Here is a 24,182-nt window from a genome sequence, read left to right as displayed (position 1 = left end):
TGACGTTCGGACACACCATTACGCTGTGGTGTTCCAGGTGGCGTGAGTTGCGAAACTATTCCACAATTTTTCAAATGTACACCAAACTCGTAACTCAAATATTCTCCTCCACGATCAGATCGTAGAAACTTTATTTTCTTGTTACGATGATTTTCAACTTCACTCTGAAATTCTTTGAACTTTTCAAATGTTTCAGACTTATGTTTCATTAAGTAGATATACCAATATCTGCATAAATCATCTGTGAAGGTGAGAAAATAACGATATCCGCCACGAGCCTCAATATTCATCGGACCACATACATCGGTATGTATGATTTCCAACAAATCTGTTGCTCTCTCCATAGTACCGGAGAACGGTGTTTTAGTCATCTTGCCCATGAGGCACGGTTCGCAAGTACCAAGTGATTCATAATCAAGTGGTTCCAAAAGTCCATCAGTATGGAGTTTCTTCATGCGCTTTATACCGATATGACCTAAATGACAGTGCCACAAATAAGTTGCACTTTCATTATCAACTCTGCATCTTTTGGCTTCAACATTATGAATATGTGTATTACTACTATCGAGATTCAATAAGAATAGACCACTCTTCAAGGGTGCATGACCATAAAAGATATTACTCATATAAATAGAACAACCATTATTCTCTGATTTAAATGAATAACCGTCTCGCATTAAACAAGATCCAGATATAATGTTCATGCTCAACGCTGGCACCAAATAACAATTATTTAGGTCTAATATTAATCCCGAAGGTAGATGTAGAGGTAGCGTGCCGACCGCGATCACATCGACTTTGGAACCGTTTCCCACGCGCATCGTCACCTCGTCCTTTGCCAGTGCCCGCTTATTCCGTAGTCCCTATTTCGAGTTGCAAATATTAGCAACAGAACCAGTATCAAATACCCAAGTGCTACTGCGAGCTCTAGTAAGGTACACATCAATAACATGTATATCACATATACCTTTGTTCACCTTGCCATCCTTCTTATCCGCCAAATACTTGGGGCAGTTCCGCTTCCAGTGACCAGTCTGCTTGCAGTAGAAGCACTCAGTTTCAGGCTTAGGTCCAGACTTGGGTTTCTTCTCCTGAGCAGCAACTTGCTTGCCGTTCTTCTTGAAGTTCCCCTTCTTCTTCCCTTTGCCCTTTTTCTTGAAACTAGTGGTTTTGTTAACCATCAACACTTGATGCTCCTTTTTGATTTCTACCTCCGCAGCTTTCAGCATTGCGAAGAGCTTGGGAATAGTCTTGTTCATCCCTTGCATATTATAGTTCATCACGAAGCTCTTGTAGCTTGGTGGCAGTGATTGGAGAATTCTGTCAATGACGCAATCATCCGGAAGATTAACTCCCAATTGAATCAAGTGATTATTATACCCAGACATTTTGAGTATATGCTCACTAACAGAACTGTTCTCCTCCATCTTGCAGCTATAGAACTTATTGGAGACTTCATATCTCTCAATTCGGGCATTTGCTTGAAATATTAACTTCAACTCTTGGAACATCTCATATGCTCCATGACGTTCAAAACGCCGTTGAAGTCCCGATTCGAAGCCGTAAAGCATGGCACACTGAACTATCGAGTAGTCATCAGCTTTGCTCTGCCATACGTTCATAACATCTGGTGTTGCTCCAGCAGCAGGCCTGGCACCCAGCGGTGCTTCCAGGACGTAATTCTTCTGTGCAGCAATGAGGATAATCCTCAAGTTACGGACCCAGTCCGTGTAATTGCTACCATCATCTTTCAACTTTGCTTTCTCAAGGAACGCATTAAAATTCAACGGAACAACAGCACGAGCCATCTATCTACAATCAACATAAACAAGCAAGATACTATCAGGTACTAAGTTCATGATAAATTTAAGTTCAATTAATCATATTACTTGAGAACTCCCACTTAGATAGATATCCCTCTAATCTTCTAAGTGATTACGTGATCCAAATCAACTAAACCATAACCGATCATCACGTGAGATGGAGTAGCTTTCAATGGTGAACATCATTTATGTTGATCATATCTACTATATGATTCACGCTCGACCTTTCGGTCTCCGTGTTCCGAGGCCATATCTGCATATGCTAGGCTCGTCAAGTTTAACCTGAGTATTCTGCGTGTGCAAAACTGGCTTGCACCCGTTGTAGATGGACGTAAAGCTTATCACACCCGATCATCACGTGGTGTCTGGGCACGACGAACTTTGGCAACGGTGCATACTCAGGGAGAACACTTCTTGATAATTTAGTGAGAGATCATCTTATAATGCTACCGTCAATCAAATCAAGATAAGATGCATAAAAAAATAAACATCACATGCAATCAATATAAGTGATATGATATGGCCATCATCATCTTGTGCTTGTGATCTCCATCTCCGAAGCACCGTCATGATCACCATCGTCACCGGCGCGACACCTTGATCTCCATCGTAGCATCGTTGTCGTCTCGCCAATCTTATGCTTCCACGACTATCACTACCGTTTAGTAATAAAGTAAAGCATTACATCGCGATTGCATTGCATACAATAAAGCGACAACCATATGGCTCCTGCCAGTTGCCGATAACTCGGTTACAAAACATGATCATCTCATACAATAAAATTCAGCATCGTGCCTTGACCATATCACATCACAACATGCCCTGCAAAAACAAGTTAGACGTCCTCTACTTTGTTGTTGCAAGTTTTACGTGGCTGCTACGGGCTTAAGTAAGAACCAATCTCACCTACGCATCAAAACCACAACGATAGTTTGTCAAGTAGACTCCGTTTTAACCTTCGCAAGGACCAGGCGTAGCCATACTTGGTTCAACTAAAGTTGGAGAGACAGTCGCCCGCAAGCCATCTATGTGCAAAGCACGTCGAGGGAACCGGTCTCGCGTAAGCGTACGCGTAAGGTTGGTCCGGGTCGTCTCGTCCAACAATACCGCCGAACCAAAGTATGACATGCTGGTAGGCAGTATGACTTGTATCGTCCACAACTCACTTGTGTTCTACTCGTGCATATAACATCAACATAAATAACCTAGGCTCGGATGCCACTGTTGGGTTTCGTAGTAATTTCAAAAAATTTCCTACGCACACGCAAGATCATGTGATGCATAGCAACGAGGGGGAGAGTGTTGTCTACGTACCCAACGCAGACCGACTGCGGAAGCGATGACACGATGTAGAGGAAGTAGTTGTACGTCTTCACGATCCAACCGATCAAGCACCGAAACTACGGCACCTCCGAGTTCGAGCACACGTTCAGCTCGATGACGATCCCCGGACTCCGATCCAGCAAAGTGTCGGGGAAGAGTTCCGTCAGCACGACGGCGTGGTGATGATCTTGATGAACTACAGCAGCAGGGCTTCGCCTAAACTCCGCTACAGTATTATCGAGGAATATGGTGGCAGGGGGCACCGCACACGGCTAAGGAATAGATCACGTGGATCAACTTGTGTGTTTCTGGGGTGCCTCTGCCTCAGTATATAAAGGAGCCAAGGGGTAGGGGGGGCGCCGGCCAGGGAGAGGGCGCAGGAGGAGTCCTACTCCTTCTGGGAGTAGGACTCCCCCCCTAATCCTATTCCAACTAGGATTCCCAAGGGGGAAAGAGGGAGAGGGGTGGCCGGCCACCTCTCCTAGTCCTAATAGGACTAGGGGAGGGGGGAGGTGCGCAGCCCCCTTGGGCTGCCCCTTTCTCCTTTCCACTAAGGCCCATGAAGGCCCATATGGCTCCCGGAGGGTTCCGGTAACCTCCCGGTAACCCGGTAAAATCCCGATTTCACCCGGAACACTTCCGATGTCCAAACATAGGCTTCCAATATATCAATCTTTACGTCTCGACCATTTCGAGACTCCTCGTCATGTCCGTGATCACATCCGGGACTCCGAACAACCTTCGGTACATCAAAATGCATAAACTCATAATGTAACTGTCATCGTAACCTTAAGCGTGCGGACCCTACGGGTTCGAGAACAATGTAGACATGACCGAGACATGTCTCCGGTCAATAACCAATAGCGGGACCTGGATGCCCATATTGGCTCCTACATATTCTACGAAGATCTTTATCGGTCAGACCGCATAACAACATACGTTGTTCCCTTTGTCATCGGTATGTTACTTGCCCGAGATTCGATCATCGGTATCCAATACCTAGTTCAATCTCGTTACCGGCAAGTCTCTTTACTCGTTCCGTAATACATCATCTCACAACTAATCATATTAGTTGTAATGCTTGCAAGGCTTATGTGATGTGTATTACCGAGAGGGCCCAGAGATACCTCTCCGACAATCGGAGTGACAAATCCTAATCTCGAAATACGCCAACCCAACATCTACCTTTGGAGACACCTGTAATGCTCCTTTATAATCACCCAGTTACGTTGTGACGTTTGGTAGCACCCAAAGTGTTCCTCCGGTAAACGGGAGTTGCATAATCTCATAGTCATAGGAACATGTATAAGTCATGAAGAAAGCTATAGCAACATACTAAACGATCGGGTGCTCAGCTAATGGAATGGGTCGTGTCAATCAGATCATTCAACTAATGATGTGACCTCGTTAATCAAATAACAACTCTTTGTCCATGGTTAGGAAACATAACCATCTTTGATTAACGAGCTAGTCAAGTAGAGGCATACTAGTGACACTCTGTTTGTCTATGTATTCACACATGTATTATATTTCCGGTTAATACAATTCTAGCATGAATAATAAACATTTATCATGATTATAAGGAAATAAATAATAACTTTATTATTGCCTCTAGGGCATATTTCCTTCACCCCGACCTTGTTTGTGAAGGTCCGGTCGCCGCCTCCAAGGGCACCAATAGTGGAATCACGGCATCTCGCATTGTGTGAGGGCGTGAGGAGAATACGGTGGCCCTAGTGGCTTCTTGGGGAGCATTGTGCCTCCACACCGCTCCAACGGAGACGTACTTCCCCTCAAAAGGAAGGAACTTCGGTAACACATCCTCGTCTTCACCGGCTCCATTCTTGGTTATCTCATACCTTTACTGTGCAAGCTTATTAGTGTTACTTCTGTTCTTGCTTGTGTGCTTGTTGTTGTTGCATCATATAGGTTGCTCACCTAGTTGCACATCTAGACTACCTACTTTGATGGAAAGTTTAATTTGGTAAAGAAAAGCTAAAAATTGTTAGTTGCCTATTCACCCCCCTCTAGTCAACCATATCGATCCTTTCACCATGCCAGCCCTTGGGTCATGGTGGACCTACTTGTGGACTTCCGGACCCCTCCGGGATCCTTCGAAACCTTCTAGAAGCTTCACGGTACGTCCATTTCTGTTTTCTCGTTCATTGGTCTGGCGTTGGTGCCTGTTCGCCGCGCCAACATGCACATTTGCGCTATCCCGCCTTTATGGTGGGCCAAAATGCCATGGCCAACACATTTCAGCCACTTTACTCTCTTGTTTAAAACTTTGGGTGCTACTTTACCATGCAGACGTCTGAATCACAAAGTCATATTCCAGGGAGACAAACGTCCTCCCCAAAGTCTGATGGCTTCACGTCACATTACGTTGTATGTGGCATCCACCTCGTCCGGAAAAGGCCAAGTGCAGGGCCTATCAGCCAGTCAAATGCAACAGATGATCAGTTTCACCGACAATACAGTAGAGAAATCATGTGCGCTGCCATCCATTGTAAATAAGAGTATTGCATGCAGAAAACAAAGATCAACCTGGCGTAGTATCCACATTAGCCACCGAAGAGGAGGCGGACCTGCGACGGCGCCGACGGGAGGCCAAAACCCTAGCTTTTTTGTGGAGGAGGAGGAGGCGGCAACGGCTAGAGATGAGCCCGAGTAGCAGCGCAGGACCCATTTGCAGGTCAAATACCGCTTTGACTATGTCCATGTGAGCGAATGGCTCGAACAAACTCATCAAGGAATTACATTATATGACTACTACTCTAGTAGTGTCAAAATACGTCTTATATTATGGAGCGAAGGGAGCATTGAATAGATCAAGGAGAAACAAGCATCAATTTACCAACCATTTTCTTCAGGGGAGTTGTTGGACATTTGCTGTCCGTAGATCGCACCAAGGACCGCCAAAATCCGACGGCTAGCGCCCACCGGCGCGTGCTCCGCGGATCCAGCCGAGCCAGATCCACGCGGCACGTGACAAGTGACACGACGCTCGCTCACTCCCCCCACACTCCCCGGCCGCCGCCGCCGGCCTCGTCAGTCGCAGATCCCCCAACCACCAGCGAAGCCGCCGCTCACCGCCGACTGGCCCACATGGCCGCCTCTATCGCCGCCGCCGCGTCCGTCTCCCACCTCCTCCTCGGGCCGAAACCCAAGCCCACAACCCCGCCCCGCCTCTCCCTCCTCCCCCGCAGGCGCTCCGGAGCCGCCGGGGCCATCTCCGCCTCCGCGTCCGCGGCCTCCGACTTCCTCGCCCCGGTCCCGTCCCTCAAGTCCCGCCTCGCCGCCGGCGACACCCTCTACGGCCTCTTCCTCCTCTCCTTCTCCCCCACGCTCGCCGAGATCGCCGCGCTCGCCGGCTACGACTACGTGGTCGTCGACATGGAGCACGGGCCGGGCGGCATCACGGAGGCCCTCGCCTGCCTCCGCGCCCTCGACGCCGCCCGCACCCCCGCCGTCCTCCGCCTCCCGGAGGCCTGCCCCGTCTGGGCGAAGAAGGCGCTCGACCTCGGCCCCGCGGGCCTCATGCTTCCCGCCGTCGAGTCTCCGGCCGCTGCCGCGGAGGCTGTATCCCACTGCCGCTACCCGCCCCGCGGCGTCCGTGGCGCTGCCTACCCAATCGTCCGTGCATCCGCCTACGGCCTCGACGACTCCTACCTCTCCCGCTGCGAGGACGACACCCTCATCATCTGCCAGGTCGAGACTGCCGCCGGCGTTGCGGAGATCGACGCCATCGCCGCCGTCGAAGGGGTCGACGTCGTCCAGATGGGCCCGCTCGACCTGTCGGCGAGCATGGGGTACCTGTGGGATCCCGGGAACAGGAAGGTGCGAGCGGCGCTGAGGGAGGCTGAGAGGAAGGTGCTGGAGGCCAGGAAGAAGAAGGATGCTGCTCCGGAAACCAATGCGGCTTACTTGGGTGGGTTTGCGATGCCCAATGACCCAGCTGAGCAGCTCAAGCACAGGGGATACCATATGGTTGCAGGTGCAGTGGACATTGGGTTGTTCCGGAAGGCGGCATTGGAGGATGTCAAGCGGTTCAAGGAGGCGTCAATGGAGATTGGTGAAGCAGAGGGTGAGGAGGAGGATGAGAAGGAAGATGGATACTGGAGTGAATGAGCACTGGGGAACTGGTGATGGCTTCATTTGCTTGTGTTCTGAATTGAAACTTTTAGGGTCTCCATTTTCTGGACTTTGGTGTACTCTTGTTTAGTCGATGATTCGGGTTTTAGGGAGCAAATCTGTTTGGGCACCTTACTGTTCCCATTTGTAGGTGGTAATTGGCGAGTACCTAATAAAGAGTTGGATTTTAGTGAAATGCTGCTGTGTCCGTCTGTTCCATTTTATTTGTGGAAAGCTAGAAATTTGTATGAGCCAAACACCAGAAATTACTTCATGGCAAGTGAAAAGCAGTGGTAAGTTTTTCCAATAAAAGATTGATGGTGAATTTGTTTTGTGGGGTCAGGGCAAGCCCATAGCCAGACTCCAGATTGTCCATCTCAACACTTGCTCAACCTCAACCACTAATTCAGATATGCTGGGACATCCCATCCAGAACCATTTAGGTCCTTTGGACACTTGCACATCCAAAAAATATCTCCTTCCAGCAACAGGATGCAGCCTTAGGATTAGCTAGGCTCTCTTCTGATTCCCCCCCAAGTTTTGCTGTTCTTTATCTCATGACCACGATGATCGCAGCTAGCTCCATAGTGAAAGCCAACCTTCCTTGCTCGTCAAGGATATCCTCCAGCTCAGACTTCTCATCTGGTCATTCTTGGCGCCCATTAGAGGCGGCAAAACATTACCGGGCGCATGGTGTGCGCTCGCTGCGGATAACATGTGCTGCCACTAAGACTGCGAAATCTCCAGGTACTGTGAATACGCTTGGCTCCTTTTACTTGATATGGAACTGTTCGTTACTCTGTTTATGCATGATGCTATCTTGGCATGTTAACCCCCTTTTTTTTGCAGCTGAAGAAGAATGGAAGATCAAACGGCAACTCCTAGTAGAGAAGCGGGTAATAACCTCCATTCTGACTGTTAACTATTTTTGCATTAAACATATATGAAAGGTTGCTGCAAACTTCTTAACCTTAAGTCTTATGAAGAGGGTTAGAGTAACATATGTATGTGTAGAACAATTATAGATTATATGTGAAATAGGCACTGTTGTGACATTTATGAGGACTTACCTACCTATTCCTGTTGATTCATATGTTTATTAGCTTAATTTACTGTTGACTGAAGATGAGCATTCTATGCTTAGCAGCCGCCATTTACATCAGAGGTGTTTCTCCTGTTTGTTTTTGCAGGTACGTAGTGTTGATGTGAAGGAAGCACTGCGCCTTCAAAACGAAAACAACTTTGTAATTCTCGATGTCAGACCAGAAGCAGAGTTCAAACAGGTATCTTAAAGTTGCTGTCTCAAGCTCTTGGGTTTAGGGCAGAAACTTACTTTTACATTGTTGCCTACTTATCTTTTTTGTGTCTTTTATCAACCCGAAATGATAGCTGAAGCAAATTGTGTATCAATGATGATGTATTGAATCGACAGCACTATGATGAGTACAATGCACAATTATATAATAACTGGAGATATAATATATGTTGCTGATGCAAATAGCCAACATAAATTTAGAAGTCTGCTTAGTAGGACCTAAACGGCTAACAGTGATCAAATCCTCTCCAATGATGCCTAAAAAAATGTCAAAAGTTTGTTTTCATATTGTGCTGCTTCATACAATGAAATTTTATATTTCAATCTGGGAAAGTTGCACCACAGTTATGGATTTATTTTTGTGCAGGCTCACCCACCTGGTGCTGTTAATGTACAAATATACAGATTAATAAAGGAGTGGACAGCATGGGATATTGCAAGGAGGGCTGCATTTGCTTTCTTTGGCATATTTGCAGGAACAGAAGAGAATCCTGAGTTCATAAAAAGTACGTAACATTTTTTGTACTTCTGTTTGCTGTGTCCTCACCATTTATACATGTACTGGCAATCAGACGCATATGCCATCTTTGTGCAGGCGTTGAAGAAAAACTTAATAAAGATTCAAAGATAATTGTAGCATGTTCAGCAGGAGGAACAATGAAGCCAACACAGAATCTACCTGATGGGAAGCAATCTAGGTATATTATGTTGCCCATATACTCCCTCCGTTCCATGTTACTCCCTCCGTTCCAAATTACTCGTCGTGGTTTTAGTTCAAATTTGAACTAAAACCACGACGAGTAATTTGGAACGGAGGGAGTACTTGTCATGGTTGAGCTAAAACCACGACATGTAATATAGAACAGAGGGAGTATTATTTATTGTTAAACTTTTTTTATTTCCATGGATTGTCGGTCCTTTTCCAATTGTCATGAACGTGCTGAACTGCTGATACTGTTTATTAATGTGATTTGGCTTAAGCAAAATTTCTTGCATCTTCCGTGAAATGAGATCTGTGCATATTTTGTTACTAGGTTTAACCAATCTTCGCATTAAAAGATATTCTCTGTTGTCGGGGTTCTCTGTTAGTGAAAATTTGTTTTGCAATTTGAACATTCTCTTTGTTTCTACCATGGGTTTTGTTTAGTTATTTTCTTACTGTCAACACTGGTGGTTGATTGGTCATGACTGAATTTTCAATACTATTACTAATATATTATCCTGTGAGCAAGCATAGATGATTCTGTGATATATTAAGCAGATATTTGTTAATTGGTCCAGTTACTCGACCAATAAAATTAACCAAGTATTAAAAACCATGCTATTTGTGGATGTGCTCTTGGCCAAGTAGTGGGAGCCTGGGAGGGCAGTGTCATCTTCAAGCTGACACGTGTTCAAATCTCAGTGGTAGAATTCAGCGTCTCGCAGCCTCTACTTAATTAAATGCCACCAGGCTCTTCCCCTGCTCTCTGCTACGGTCTCCGTCTCCCTTGGGAGACCGTCGCACAAGATACGTTCAATCGGTTAGGATGGCGATCCAATGATAGGTTATGTGTGTGAGTCATGTAATCCTGTTATCAGCCAGTTGTGTTTTGGCCTTGTTTATCTTTTGTGTACTGTTGCGATTGTTAACGAGAACTATTTTTTATGAAGATGGTTGTGTACATCATATGATGCAGAGGCCGGGGGTTGAACCTCCTTTTCGAAAAAATAGCTCTGCCCCTACCGGTCTTTTTTGAGAAAGTGTTTTGGAAAAAAATCTATCCAGGAATGGATGCTAACAGCATTCTTTCTAAAAAAATCTGCAAAGTATTTTGTGTAAAATGCACCAAATTCAGTATCGTGAATTTGCTTACGTCAAGCGTAGTCAGTCAGGCTAAGACCAGACACAGTTTTCAATCCATGCCGTACTGCACATCCATATGCAGCAAAGTTGAGGGGGCTAGTACTTGTTAAGTGGTTGTTAACCCCAGTAGATAGTTTTCGCTTGTTCCCCCATTTCTGGATTGCTCTCATTTCTTGATGTGTTTGACCATTGAGATTTAGATATTACTCCCTCCGTTCCAATTGAACTAAAACCATGACACTTATTTTGGAATGGAGGGAGTAGTTTTTTCTTTTTCCAGGTTGGTAAATCACATTTGAGAACCAGCAGTATTAATTTCTTGCAACTGCAATGCTATAAACTTCAAATTTATAATAATTGATGCAAATTCATGATGGCAGCTGGAGAATTGTCATTCAGCTTTTTCATTCCTGTAGTTTGAAAAGCCACGCTGAGATCATTTTCTAGTTCTTGAATTGCAACTTTAAGAAGAAAACGGCATTTTCTTTAGAAGTATGCATTGCTCTGCGTGGACACTCATAGATAAACTTGTGAGCACCGATGTTTAATTTAGTTGATTATGCTTCGACCCTGGCAGGTCTCTGATAGCGGCGTACCTGCTGGTGCTAAACGGCTACAAGAACGTGTTCCATCTGGACGGAGGCCTCTACACATGGTTCAAGGAAGACCTGCCATCTGAAGAAGATTGAGCAGGAAATGACCTGTCAGTTATTAGTTGCTCCGATATTGTTGTTGTTCATACGGCAGCAGTTTGCGATGAGTTGTAATGTTGCGCGTTACGGATAAAATTGTCCGCACTAGTTTTGAGAAAATCTCATATCCTTCCCATCTTTACTTTTTGCTGGTATGAAGGTGCGCTAGATTTCTCTCGGATGTCGAACTTACGCTCAGTGTTGTTTGAATTGAGCTGCTGTTTTTGGCGAAATTCATGTGAATCCCATGCATCCCTAACAAGCCCTGTGAATGATCTTTGGGAGGAAAAGAAGTTCTGATCAATCTCACAGTCTCACAGATGAAGAGGCAAATGAATCCAACCATTTCTTATCACAATGTATGTACAACAAATGCTTTACATGTCTAAACTTGTTCTGTCTTCGGGAACGCATGGTGTAATACGGTATGAATCATTGCACGTCGTCGATCATGTCGCCGCCGGTCACGAGCAGGAGCACTGCGAGGAGGCGGTCTTCTTCATGGCGCTGGTCTCCATGATGGGGTCGTGCAGGTCCACCGTGGTGCCCCTCAGCGACAGCGTCTCGCCGTCGTGACCGCCGCCGTTGCGCGTCCGCCGCGCCTCGTCGAGCTCCAGCGCCCGGCGGGAGACGACGGCGAAGACCTCCTCGAGGAGCGCGAGGAAGGCGCGCTCCACGTTGTCGCCCGTGAGCGCCGACGCCTCGGAGAAGAAGAGCCCCTGCTCCTCGGCGAACCGCGCGGCCTCGTCGGCGGGCACCTCGCGGCGGTGCGGCGGCGCGTCGGCCTTGTTGCCGACGAGCGCGACGACGGTGGAGCCGTCGGCGTGGGCGCGGAGCTCCTCCACCCAGCGGGGCACGTGGTCGAAGGTGGCGCGCCGGGTCACGTCGTACACCACCATGGCGCCCAGCGCGCCCCGGTAGTAGGCGCTCGTCACCGCCCGGTACCTGCTCCCAACACACGCGCATGCACAATTGTCAGTCACACGCACTCTGTTTTTCAGTAAGAAAAAATCAGTCAAACATTTCGCATTTCAACATGTCAAAGTGCTCGAATTTGTGAAGAAAATTCCTTGTTTGGAAAAGTCTACGTGTTTTTTTTTTGGTTTGGAAGAAAAGTCCAGCGTTGACTATTGAACCCTCAACCCTGGACTTCGCTTCCGGTTCAGTTTTCACCCTAGAACACACAAGCGGTCCTAACAGAATTTTAGAATTAAGCACGAGACTGTTCACTTTTGAAACCTCAACTAACTTCAAAGCGGTCTTCGCCGATGCTTAGTCTATGCAAATTTGGACCCCCCGTTCCATAATATAAAAGCATTATTAGTGTAAAAAATGCTCTTATATTATGGGACGGAGAGAGTAGAATTTTTTTTCCAGAAGAGATCACTTCCAGAGGTCGGCATGCACTAATGGTTCTAAAACAATTTTCAACTAGCTTCAAAGCGGTCTTCGCCGATGTTTTCGGTCTATGCGAACCTGGTCATCTTGATGTCTTTTTCTTTCACGAATGCGATGTTTTTTCCTTTGAGAAAATGGAAGCTTAATGTGGTTGCCACATTGACAAACAGATTCTATCTTTGATGACTAATTAATCAAAACATACTTTGATTAGTTTGATATCAATAATATTGTATTTGTCAGAGATAATAAACAGTTTTGTAGTCTGATATTTCTAAAACTTTACTTAAATATAGTAGTAGAAAAAGTAATACAAAGTGTGATAAATAACCATATAAAAACATCATATGTTTCAGACTAGATAGAATAATATGTAGAGAAATGGTACTCTAGTCATAGGCACAAATAAGTTTTTAAATAAAGTCTTATAAACCCGATGAAAAATCACTACTAGTGTGAAAGTCATAAAATGTTTTTTTTTTGCAGCACATTTCTGATTTAGTATGGTAGTCGTTTCTGATTTACGCGCGGGTTACAAAAATTGTCATAAATTATTTTAGTTTATAGGGGCGTGTTTCTATCTGTTAGACCTTCCTCCGTAAGTATTTTCATAATTTTCAAGATTTCAAGAAACTAGGACTTTTAAAGCTAAATCTAGGAAAATAGAACAAAATGCACCCATGTCTCAAAAGCAACTCCAGTGACATCTAGAGAAACCATGTAAATAAAAATCATGCCACTAAAGCTCCTGCGGGCGTTACGTGTACAAAAGAGGTCATAATCCGGGCGCAAATTGGGGCACGTATGATCGCCCCACTACGCCGATGGTCTATTCCTAGAAAGGAGGAAAAGGCGCAGTAGAGTTTTCTTTTCTTTTCCTTCTCCTCTGAGAAGAGATCGCTTTCAGAGGTCGGCGTGCTCTAGTGGCCTGAAGAATCGTCCTTACTACTAGCAGCATCAGCAGCAGCAGGATCGACATGTGGCCGCCGCATTTGAATGCAGCCGTAGCTTTCGCCTTCTCCCTTCCCCAAAGGAAGAAAGCTGCCTACCACTCGGCATTTCCATCTTATCTAGCTTGCGTGCTGCGCTGATCCATTTGGTGATCGCCGGATTAAATGCATGTGATGGGGGATGAGGCCGACCGGCATCGTGCCTCGATCGACCGATCCCCTGATCCGGAAACAAGTCACTGGTCCAAAATATTGATCGCTTTTTTTAGTTGTTGATTGTTTTTGAGATAGCTAACTGCTTATTCTAAGTGGTAAAATACTAATCGCTCTTGGCTGCATGTGCTCCACTAATCATGTGTGGACGCGGCCAAATACAGAAAACACGCACGCAAACTTTTGTTTGTCCTTGGCGGAACTACAGAGCCACCCAATGTTTGTAAAACTAAAGCTTTGGAAAGAAGGTGCTAGCTAGTGCTAAAGATTAAGCAAGTGTATGTATGTATGCAGCAAAGTTTGCGTGCTTGCTCTGGCACCAACAAGAGATTGTTGCGGAGGGTGTCGGGCAGCTAACGCTAAGACGAGATGACCAGCACGTCACGTAGTTTGAAAGTTGAAACTAGGCGTGCCGCCCAGAATTTCATGTCCCGGGAACGAGGATTGCATGTTTGCGATCGAGAAATTCAAAACAGTAGTAGAAGAACAGAGTTAGGCGACCGGGCTGGAGGAGGAAGACGGGGTTAGGGGCGTACGTACCTCTCCTGCCCGGCGGTGTCCCAGATCTGCGCCTTGACTTGCTTGTGGTGGAGGGTGAGGGTGCGGGTCTGGAACTCGACGCCGATGGTGGACTTGGAGTCGAGGAAGAACTGGTCCTTGGCGAAGCGCCCCAGCAGCTGCGTCTTGCCCACCGCCGAGTCGCCCACCACCACCACCTTGAACACGTAGTCGATCTCCCCCTCCTTCTCCCCCTCCCACCCGGCGGCCGCCTCCTCCTCCTCCTCCTTCCCCCGAGACACCATGGCTAGCTCCCTCCCGCTGACTGCAGCTCTTCTTCTCGATGATCGAGCAAATGAAGAAGCCTTCTTGATCCCAGCTCCCTCGCCTGTCTTGGTCACCCCTTTATCCTCTGATGATGGCCTCTTCTGGATCGATTCTTGATATGATGTGCGCACTGTGTGAGGGAAAAGGTGTCTATAAATCCCAATCAGTATCTATCCAGTATGCTTGGCTTGGCCGGCAGAGGGATATCTAGTATGTGGTGCTGGTGTGGCATGGCATGCAGGAGGAGGAGGAGGAGGACAGGGGCATGGCGTGGCATGCAGTACTGCTTTTGATGAGGGAGGGTTACTGCTTCCTACTCTAGTGCACCAGCAGCCTTTGCCCGTTGTGTTCCGTGCGTGTCCCGCTTTCGGAGGGAAGGGAGGATCTCTGCGCGAGGTTGGGGCACCCTGCCGCGTACTACTCCTTCCTTTTCTCTTTATGATTTAATCAATTTCCTCTGTTTATCTCCTTGCTTTCTTTTTGAGGGAGGGTACGTACGCTACTGCACCTCTCTGTAGTGTCCACGGCCGCACGGCGCCACGGTGTACGCGAAGCTTGCACGCACGCTACGTAGAGTACCACCCTCTTCTAATCAGTCTCTTAATTCAGTAAGTACTAGTACTGTCTTCTAATCAATCCGCTCTGCAGAACGATAACTGCTACGGTGCTACTCCGTCCGTCCGGAAATGACGGGGGGAGTACTACTCCTTTTTTTCTATATAAAAATAAAAAATGGTACTGCTGGCTCCTTTCCCTTTCGTAGCATGCAGAGCAGCCGGAGCACACTACGGATAATAAACCGAAACGGTGCCGGCCGGCGAGGTACTTCCCTGCATAAAAAGAAAGAGACGATAGTGCGCCATGAACGCCTTCATGCTACGATCAGAAAATACGCAAAGCACTACCATGTCTAGATCTTAATGTCTTCTAGCACCTGGTTTTTTTTACGGCACCTAAGAGTAACTCCAACGGGCGCGGACAACCACTCACACTTGGGTCAGCCAGGCGGACACGGACGTCCGCTTTCGCGTTTGTGTCAACGTGTGCGTCCAATGCTGGCCCGACCCATTTTGACAGTGCTAAGAAAAAAAAACACATGCATATTGACAAAAACAACATTAATTAAACATTACAGCCGGCCACGAAGGTCGGCGAGAGTCCACGCGTCTACATTAGCATTTAAGAAAAATAAAAACAATCTAAACTACAAGGCGGCGCTGCCCTAGGCGGCGGCGTCGTCCTCCTCCTCCTCCTCCTCCTCGGGGTCGGTGAGGTCGATGAGCGTTGGCGCAGGGCCGGCCCAGGGGAACGTCGTGTTCCAGGCCGCGCGCAGCTGTTCCGGCGCGGGGGGCTATTCCGGCACGGGCAATGCCGACGTGGGGAACTGTGCGGCCACCTATGCAGCCACGCCCTGGCGCGCCTCCTCCTCAGCCTCACGCCGCTCCTCCTCGAGGTCGCGCTCGAGCATCTCCTCGTACTCGCCGCGACGATGCTCCTTGGCCAGCCGTCGTTGGCGCCACATCTCGAGGTATGCCGCCTCCTGCGCCTGCGCCGCCCCCAAACCGGTGGCGCGGACAACCACTCATGCAGTACTCCCATCCAGGAGTAGCGCTCGATGGGGGACGGTTCCGGCTCGGGCTCCGGCTGCGGCCTTTGACGCGGCGTCGGGGAGGGGACGACGGGGCCACCGGCGGCAGCACGCAGTTGCCGGCCACGGAGAGGGCAATGGCCTGCGCCATGGCCGCCTCGTACCGAGTCTCCTCTTCCTCCGCCGCCTCCATCCTGCGCCGCTCGTCCTCCTCGCTCTCGCGGTAGACGGCTGCAAGGGCCACCTGGTAGGCGTCCTCCGTCGCTTGGTCCTCCTCGCGGACGACGAGTGGGGGCGGCGGCAGGCTGCGGTCGACCTCGCGCACGCCGCGGCGCCTCGCCTCCTCGTGCTCGAAGGCGAACCATCTCTTCCAGTTCGGCGAGTCGGAGGCGTAGGTGGCGTCGCGACGCTGCTCCGGCGTCAGCAACGCCCGTCAGCGTCGCACCTCCTCCGCGTGCGCCCTAGCCGACCGCGGCGCCGCCGGTACTGGGATCCTCTCTGGATCCAGATGCCAGCCGTGCGGCAGGGTGACGTCGGGGTACGGCAGAGGCACGCGGTGCTGCCAGCGCCACTTCGCCTGGTGCACTGGCATGTTCACGCGCTGCCTCTGCAGGCGAGCCGGCGGCGGGAGGAACTCCAAGGGAAAAGGGATGGTGGGGGCCTTGCCCTTGGCCTTGCTGCTGTCGGCACCGAAGAAGAGCCCCATCTCTTTGTGGTGGTGGTGGTTAGGGTTTGCTGGCGACGGGGGAGTAGAGCTGGCTAGATGTGGACACCGAGTTTGGATGAGGATGACCCCGCCACACGATCGGCTTAAAAAAGGACAACCGCCGTCGATGACGCATGGGCCCATGGTCATACATTAAGCTGACCGTGTGGGCAGCAGGTAGTTGGACAGCCGCCAGGTGGAGACGCGGCGGACGTCGAGAAGGCGCGCGTGGCGTCCGTTCCGCGTCCGCGCCGACGCATTTGGGGCGCAAATTTGAGCCGCAAATGCGTCTGCGCGGACGCAAAACGGACATGATTTGAACTTGGATCAGCACGTTGGACTGTCACTTTTATCCGCGCCGATTCAAACGGACGCAGACGGACGAAATAGATCGCCTCATCGGAGTTGCTCTAAGGGCATCTCCAGCCGTTCGGCCCCCCAGGGCGCCTTAATAGAGCGGCCTGGGGGCGTGCCGGCGCTAGTTCGGCCCCTGGGAGCGACCTAGCTCCCAGTCACGCCCCCACGCGCCGGCCCCAGGATGCGGGAAATTTAAACTTGGTCGTTCCCGCTCTCAAAAGACGCCGCAAATCCGGCGATCGGACGTAGTCTGGCGTTACAAAAAACAGAGCGCCGCCGCCGCAAGTTCGCGTGCGCAATGATTCACTCGGCGGGGTCGGCTCCAGGTGTTGATGGAGTCGGCGTGCGCGGGCTCGGCGGTGTCGGAGCTGCTTCGGTGCTGGGCTGTGTCGGCGCGGCTTCGGCACTGCTGGGTGGCGATGTAGAGGCGTCGTTCGGGCTTGGCGTCCGTGTGGTCGTGGGCGTCGTCGGCGTTGCCGTCGGCAGCTCGTTCAGGATGAGGCCGCGCTACACCAGGTATCACGCCTTGAGCTTCTCGTCGTTGCTCTGGAGCATGTCCGCCCCGCCCATCAGAAAAGCCATGTCGGTGTTCCTCTTCTTCGCGGCGACGTTCGTCCGGAGCAGGTCGAGCTTGATGGCGTTGTCCTTCATCAGCAACGACCACCGCGCCTCGGTCTTCTCTTCGCGTAGGACGGCCCGGGCCTGGGCGTCGGCGAGGCAATGCTCGATGGACTCCTGCACTCGCGCGGTTGCCGCGTCGGCGTTTTTCCCCTTCTTTGCCAATTTGTGGCCGTCCGGCCGCCCCTCTGACGCGCCCGGAGTCGTCGCGTCCGGCTTGTATGTCTCCTTGGCCTTGTCGACGGCACGTCGGACTTCCGCCCACTTCTCGCACTTGTCAATGCGCTTGTAGACGTGGAGGTGCTTGAAGTCGGCGTCTTGGTTGTCGCCCCGATACATGGCGAACATACGCAGCAGCTGCGCGGAGGGACGAACGGTTGACGGGCGGCGGGCGTAGACGACGAAGATATGCGGGCGAACGGCGTGCGTACCTGATCCTCAACGCTGGCGCCGCTCTCCGGGCGAGCCGCGACCTCCTCGACGATTCCATGCCATTTGTTGCACGCCAACTGGATACACCCCCAATGGTTCGCCATCGCCTTGGAGCCGCGCTGCATGTAGACGCCTTTGAAGTAGGGGTCGACGAGCTTCCGCTCGTCGAACTCGGCCTTGATGCGGTCCCAGTACGTCTCCAAGCTCTGGTTCACGCCGGTGGACGGGTCGAGGCAGACGACTTTTCATGCTTCGGCGAGGCATTCCTCCTCCTTGGACGTCCACTTGATGCGCGGTTCGCCTGACCTAGCCGCCCGCTTCTTCTTCTTCTGGCGCCCCTTCGTCGGAACAGGAGCCGGCTCCTCCTCCTCCTCGTCCTCGTCCTCCTCCTCCTCCTCGGGTTCCTGCGCGTCCTCGCCGTAGACGTAGCCGAGCTCAGCCTCCATGTCGCCGCTGAGATCCACTACCTCGTCCTGGGTGGCGAATCCGGGAGACGTGGCGGCCGCGGTCGATCCTGTCGCGATGATGTCGTCCATGTCGGCTCCCGTGTCGTCGGCGTCGCCGAGGTGCGAGAAGGGCAGCGGTCCACGGTAGAGATGGGGCGTCGGCGTGGACGCGTAGGCGGCGGGCGGCGAGTAGTTGTATGGAGGGTACTGCACGCCGACGAAGGCGGGCGAGGGCATGCGCGTAGCGGGGTGACCATGAGGGAAGGTCACGTTTGGGTTGAACCCACCGTGCGCGTCGCCGTCGGCGTAGCCGGGCGACGATGAACCCCATGGAGATCCGGCGCCTTGCTGTCCCCAGGGCGCGTACTGGGCGTGGCTGACGACGGGTGGATTCATCCCCGCCTGGTCGACCGATGAGGAAGACGCCGCCGCGCGCGCCGCGTTGTCGCGGGCCTTCTTAGCTATGGCCCTGTTCCGCCTGTCGGCGGTGACTGCTTCGTGCCGCTGAACTTCCACCCTTCACTCGGCGTTCGACAGGCTCGGTGGCTTCGATGGCGGCGCCCTCGGCTTCCTCTGCTTCGGCTGGGCCACGGCGCCAGTCGCGGTTGCCGCCGCGCGCGGCATGGCGTACTTCTTCGGCGGCATGGCGGCGACTGGAAGGCGAGCGGGAGGGGGTTTGGCAGGAGAAAGGGAGAGAATGGCGGGAGGAAGGCGAGCGAGCGGGAGAGATGCGAGGGAAAAACGTCAAGAAACGGCGGGAAAAGGCCCTCGGTTCGCCTTCAGGGTGGGCCCACGTGCCTTTTTCGCTTGTGCCGACTCCCCAAGCGCCCCCCAGGGCGCCGGGTTCGGCCTGGGTCCGCCGGCATCAGTTTTGGCCCGAGCCAGCGAAAAACGGGCTTCTGGAAACGCGACTGAGGCCTTTTTTTAGCGCCGGCGCAGCAAAATCGTCTGGAGAGGGCCTGGAGAGGGCCTGTTGGGGACGCGGCTGGAGATGCCCTAACGTACTCAGTAGCTACGATGTGGTTTGGCATGCAAGACGGTCCGGTAGTGGTGACTGACAGACAGACAGACAAATCCGTTCGTTGCCGTGTACCGACCGATGAAGAAACGTCGCCCGGCCGCGGGCTCGTTCGCTTCCAGGCTAAGGTTTCTGCCGGAGTTCAGGTAAACAAAACAGAAAGAAAAAGGCTTCTGCCGGAGTTTCTTTTGCTCCCTCTCGTGGCCACAGCAGGCCGGCTTTGGGTCGCACTTTGGACCGCAGAGGGGGCTCTTCGCTTTGCCGTCCCGTCCCTGTCTCTCGCTTTGGGTCCCCGTGCGTGCGCCTATGCGTCACGTACGCGCGGCAGCAGCCAGTCGCGGTGGAAAAATCAGCCCGCGTAGCGTAGCGCGTGTAGGCGAGGTGCATGGTCGCCAGGACGGCGGAATCAACGGTGCAACAGCTTTTTCAGGGGTTTGAAGCCGGCGACGACGGTTCTGAAGCCGACGAGCAGCCAAGACCGTGCCGGGGTTTCTCCTTCTTCGTTTCTTCTCGTCAACGAACGATTCGAGAAGAGCGACGTGTTTTCAGGACGTATTAAGTCTGTCGATCGTGTCGACACACTTGGACCCTTGTTAGTTACGAGCACACTGCACAAGCAAGCAAGCAAATGCTAAGTTGCTAACCGCTGACTGCCGCTTTCAGAAAAGACATCGCTGCGGGTCAACTGCTTTGTACTGATTCGTCATATAAATGAAAAATTCTTAAAAAAAAAGAAAAAACAGGCTGCAGTGGCGCCATGGTGAGGGAGACATATGCAATTCATCCATACATGTACGTGCATGGTATGGTACGTGCACCGTGCCGGCAAATCAATGCCCGTCAGGCTCCGCGCCCTGCCTAGCCTAGCCTAGCAAAGCGACTATAGTAGTAGTGTCAATCGCGCACGTACAAGGACACTGCAGTCATTCTGAATTTCTGACACATCGTCGTTGGTTAGCTAACCGTTTCGATGCGCATGGAGCCAGCGCAGCCTCTCTGTACGAGTTCCCGCAAAAAAAGCCTCTCTTTACGAGTACGACCGATGATGTCGGGAGAATATCTGGTACTCCCATTCCTAGGATGCTCCCGATGTTTCAAATTCGGTAGCACATTTTTAAATATTTTATTTTTTTGAAAAAAATCCATCATATAGACACAACTCCAATATATGTTGTCACAAAATTCGAAATCAAAATTCAAAACATAGCTTTAGAAACATAAATGACAAATTCGATAGTAAATACTCCCTCCGTTTCTAAATACTTATTTTTCTAGGCATTTCAACAAATGACTACATACGGAGCAAAATGAGTGAATCTACACTTTAAAATATGTCTACATACATCCGTATGTAGTAGTCATCGGAAATGTCTAGAAAGACAAATATTTAGGAACGGAGAGAGTACTACACAACATAAGTTGGGCTTTAGATTTGGCACATTATCACATTGATGTCGATTTTGTCGTTCTTGTATCTCGAGCAATGTTTTGAATTTTTTTGACAACATACATTGATGTCGTGTCTATGTGCTAGATTTTTATTTTTAAATTTTTTCAACCATTTAAAAATATGCTGGTGAGTTTGAAGCACCAGGAGCATCCTAGAAGTGGGAGTACCAGACATTCTCCCCGATGATGCCTTAGACTTAGATAGACTGCCCAGTCCTTGCACCGGAAGCACAGAACCGTCCACGGACAGAATTCACTCCATCAACAAGCACCACCAGCAGTAGTAGCTTTCTTCACGTGAAAAACAACCACATATACATGCCTGCCGTAGACGACACCCATGTACTCTACTCTACCATATATGTACGGTCGAGACGATACATCGCGCCTACGTGCCCCCAAAGCATGAAATCAATCGACATGACACATGAACCTCACGTGAGCACACCTCATTTCGATTTGTTTTTTCGAGCAAATCCTCATTTTTGATTTCCGGCTCGGCTCCTCAAGTTGGGCCCGCAGCAGGCCATATGGGAAATGCTCCGGCTCGATTCCTTAAGTGGGCCGGCTGAGGGAGGATCAAGTCTACACGAGGATACAGCCCACTGGCCGTTTGGTGGCGTCCCGCGGTCCTGGTGGTTGCTGAGCGCAGCGAACAACCCTGTTTAGTACCACCTCGCCTAGCGAAAGACGGGTCGACCAGTTTATAAGCCCGACGCTTGCAGCCCCATCGTCCCTTCGGGGACATCCGATAAAATTGGAACGATACAGAGAAGATTAGCATGGCCCCTGCGCAAGGATGACACGCACAAATCGAGAAATGGTCCAAATTTTTTCGAGATTTTGCGCGCCGGTCCCCGGTATATTACAGATAGGCCCCTGGCCTTTCCTCTTCTGTAGTTATTACCTTACGAGCTGGTCTTTCTCTGTACAAGCAGGTCCTTCCACCACCCCCCTTTCTTCTTATCAAGTCCTTGGCGTACAGATTTGTTTTCGGGCGAAGGTCCCTGCTATCTTGCAGATATACACCCAGGCGGTCAGGCCTTTATTTATGTCCTTCCATTCTTCAATATCTTTACAAGCAGGTCCTTTCACTAGTCCCTTTTCTGCTAACCAAGTCTTTGGACTTGTATGTTGGTGTGTTTACTTGTTCGTTAGGCCGCCTTCATAAAAGTACACGCCCTCGAACATCCGCATCGTTTTGGGCAGAAATCAGTCTAATCTTGTAAAATACATTTGTAAATCAGTCCATTTCTCTTGCAACGACTTATATCTGCTTTTACATTGTGTAATCTCTTTTTAAATCACATCTTATTACCTGTATATCATTTTGTCTTTGATTTTGTTTTCTTGTGTATGGTGCTACAGCAAGACCAACTTGACCCAGGAGTAGTTGTATGTTTTATTTTATCACCATGTGTATAGATGGCCACATTCTCACCCTCTTGCGGTCCCAAAAAAACCTTGTGCGGCCGTGTTCGAGCAATGTGCCTCTCATATTGTACGTGGATCAATTTTTTCACCCCCACTAAAGCTCAGCGTCCTACCTAGCCTAGCAAAGCTACTTATCACGCATATACAAGGACCCTACAGTTATTCTGATTTTTTTAAGAAAAGGAAAATGACCCCAGCCTCTGCATCTGGACGATGCATACGGTTACTTTATTAATTATTTTCATAAGACCTTACAAAGCCACACAACAGCAAGACTAAATCCACCGTCTAAACAACAACTGTTACTACACCTATCCAATTGATGAAGGGGCACATATAGTTGAACCTAATACCAAACAGCAGCCAAACCTAAACATCTAAGACCTGAGGTCCCAACCAGGACGCCTGCCTGGTATGAGGCACCTACCAGTCCGTCGCACTCCTTAACCAGGACGCCTGCCGGGTAGGAGGCCGCCGCAGCCACCTGCCACCAATCCATCTTCAGAGCTGTACAGTTGCATGTACCGTGTCAGGTCTCTCTGCCATCGACGCCACCACGACGCCCGACAGCGTCGTCCTCCTGCACGAGTCCATCCTCTCACAATGAACTCCGAGTCTACACTGCGCCACACCGTCAAGATCCGTCGCCATCAGTGTGTAGGATGAATCACCGCTTCACCAAAGAATCCGTCCTCTGGTCCCTCAATCACGTGTGTACCTTCAAGAATGACGCCCCCAAGGGAGGAACAACACCAGAGTGCCGCCGTCATCCGATCTAGGGTTTCCCCCGGAGGTAGCAGAGAGTGGCTTTGAACTTCTCCACGGCGATGCCTTCAAGAAGGGAACAACGCAGATAGCGCTGCCACCGTCGGCCTTAGCAGACGCCGAAGGCAAGTTTTCACCCAGATCTGTTCGAAGGGATCCAACTCTCGTGCACGGGCCGCCGTCACCACCAGCACCACCAGGCAGAACCCTGGAGCACCGGTACATCAGCGAGCCGCTGGCACCACCGCATCCAGATCGCCGGCCACGCCGGGCCGCCGCCATCCCCCGCACCGTCCGGGTTAGAGACGGAGCCGCCGACCGCGCACAGGGACCACCGCCGCCGAGAGCCCAGCGCCCGCCACCGCTTGCCGAGGGCCGGCGCGCCCTGAGCGGACTCCCACACACACCAGGGAAACCGCGAGCGTGAGTCCTGCCGTCGCCCCCAAGCCCGCGCCGACGCACCCCGCCAACAACCGCCGCGATCCGCCCGCACCAGATTCAGCGAGTCGTGGGAGAAGAGATCCCGCCGCCGCCGACACCGACCGGGCTTTGCCCGGCGGCGCGCCCTGGCGGCGGCGAGGAGGAGAGGTCGGGGGAGGGACGAGGACGCGGCGGCGCTAGGGTTCCCCCCGCGCAGGGGCGACACGGGAGGAGTCGGGAGTCCAGTTATTCTGAATTTCTAATACATAGAACGTACGTGCCCCTAAAAAAGCATGAAATCGACGGACATGACACGTGAATCTCACACAAGTTATGCCTCATTTTTCAAGAGAAGGCGGCCTCCAGCCCCGGCTCCATTTCACAGAAACGAAGCCAACCATCGTTCAGTTATACTACATGCATGGGCGTT

General features: G+C 50.7%; 3 protein-coding genes and 1 non-coding gene across 4 annotated transcripts; 3 read left to right on the top strand and 1 right to left on the bottom strand.

Annotated features, from left to right (window-relative positions):
* The first annotated feature begins 6,122 nt into the window (after positions 1-6,122).
* LOC125510229 (Phosphoenolpyruvate carboxylase family protein) lies at positions 6,123-7,476 on the top strand. Its single transcript, XM_048675349.2, has one exon. The coding sequence runs from the start codon at positions 6,255-6,257 to the stop codon at positions 7,275-7,277; it is 1,023 nt and encodes a 340-aa protein (XP_048531306.1). The 5' UTR covers positions 6,123-6,254; the 3' UTR covers positions 7,278-7,476.
* A 241-nt stretch (positions 7,477-7,717) lies between these two features.
* Positions 7,718-11,275, top strand: LOC125510231 (Rhodanese/Cell cycle control phosphatase superfamily protein). The gene is made up of 6 exons (XM_048675352.2): positions 7,718-8,027; positions 8,130-8,176; positions 8,471-8,563; positions 8,963-9,101; positions 9,191-9,293; positions 11,019-11,275. Exons 1-6 carry the CDS (start codon positions 7,838-7,840, stop codon positions 11,128-11,130), a joined length of 684 nt encoding a protein of 227 aa, XP_048531309.2. The 5' UTR covers positions 7,718-7,837; the 3' UTR covers positions 11,131-11,275.
* Positions 11,276-11,454: 179 nt separating this feature from the next.
* Positions 11,455-14,897, bottom strand: LOC125510230 (ras-related protein Rab11A). Its single transcript, XM_048675351.2, has 2 exons — positions 14,235-14,897; positions 11,455-12,078 (listed from the first exon to the last, which is right to left on the bottom strand). Exons 1-2 carry the CDS (start codon positions 14,495-14,497, stop codon positions 11,598-11,600), a joined length of 744 nt encoding a protein of 247 aa, XP_048531308.1. The 5' UTR covers positions 14,498-14,897; the 3' UTR covers positions 11,455-11,597.
* A 6,968-nt stretch (positions 14,898-21,865) lies between these two features.
* Positions 21,866-21,968, top strand: LOC125511703 (U6 spliceosomal RNA). The gene has a single exon (XR_007285065.1). It is a non-coding gene; the product is annotated as a U6 spliceosomal RNA (small nuclear RNA).
* Positions 21,969-24,182: the final 2,214 nt, after the last annotated feature.

The sequence above is a fragment of the Triticum urartu genome, chromosome 5A (genome assembly GCF_056163025.1).
Source record: "Triticum urartu cultivar PI428250 chromosome 5A, HENAU_Tu73, whole genome shotgun sequence".
Lineage (NCBI taxonomy): Eukaryota > Viridiplantae > Streptophyta > Magnoliopsida > Poales > Poaceae > Triticum > Triticum urartu.
Note: the sequence above shows the minus strand (reverse complement) of the source record. Positions and strands in the feature narration are given on the sequence as shown.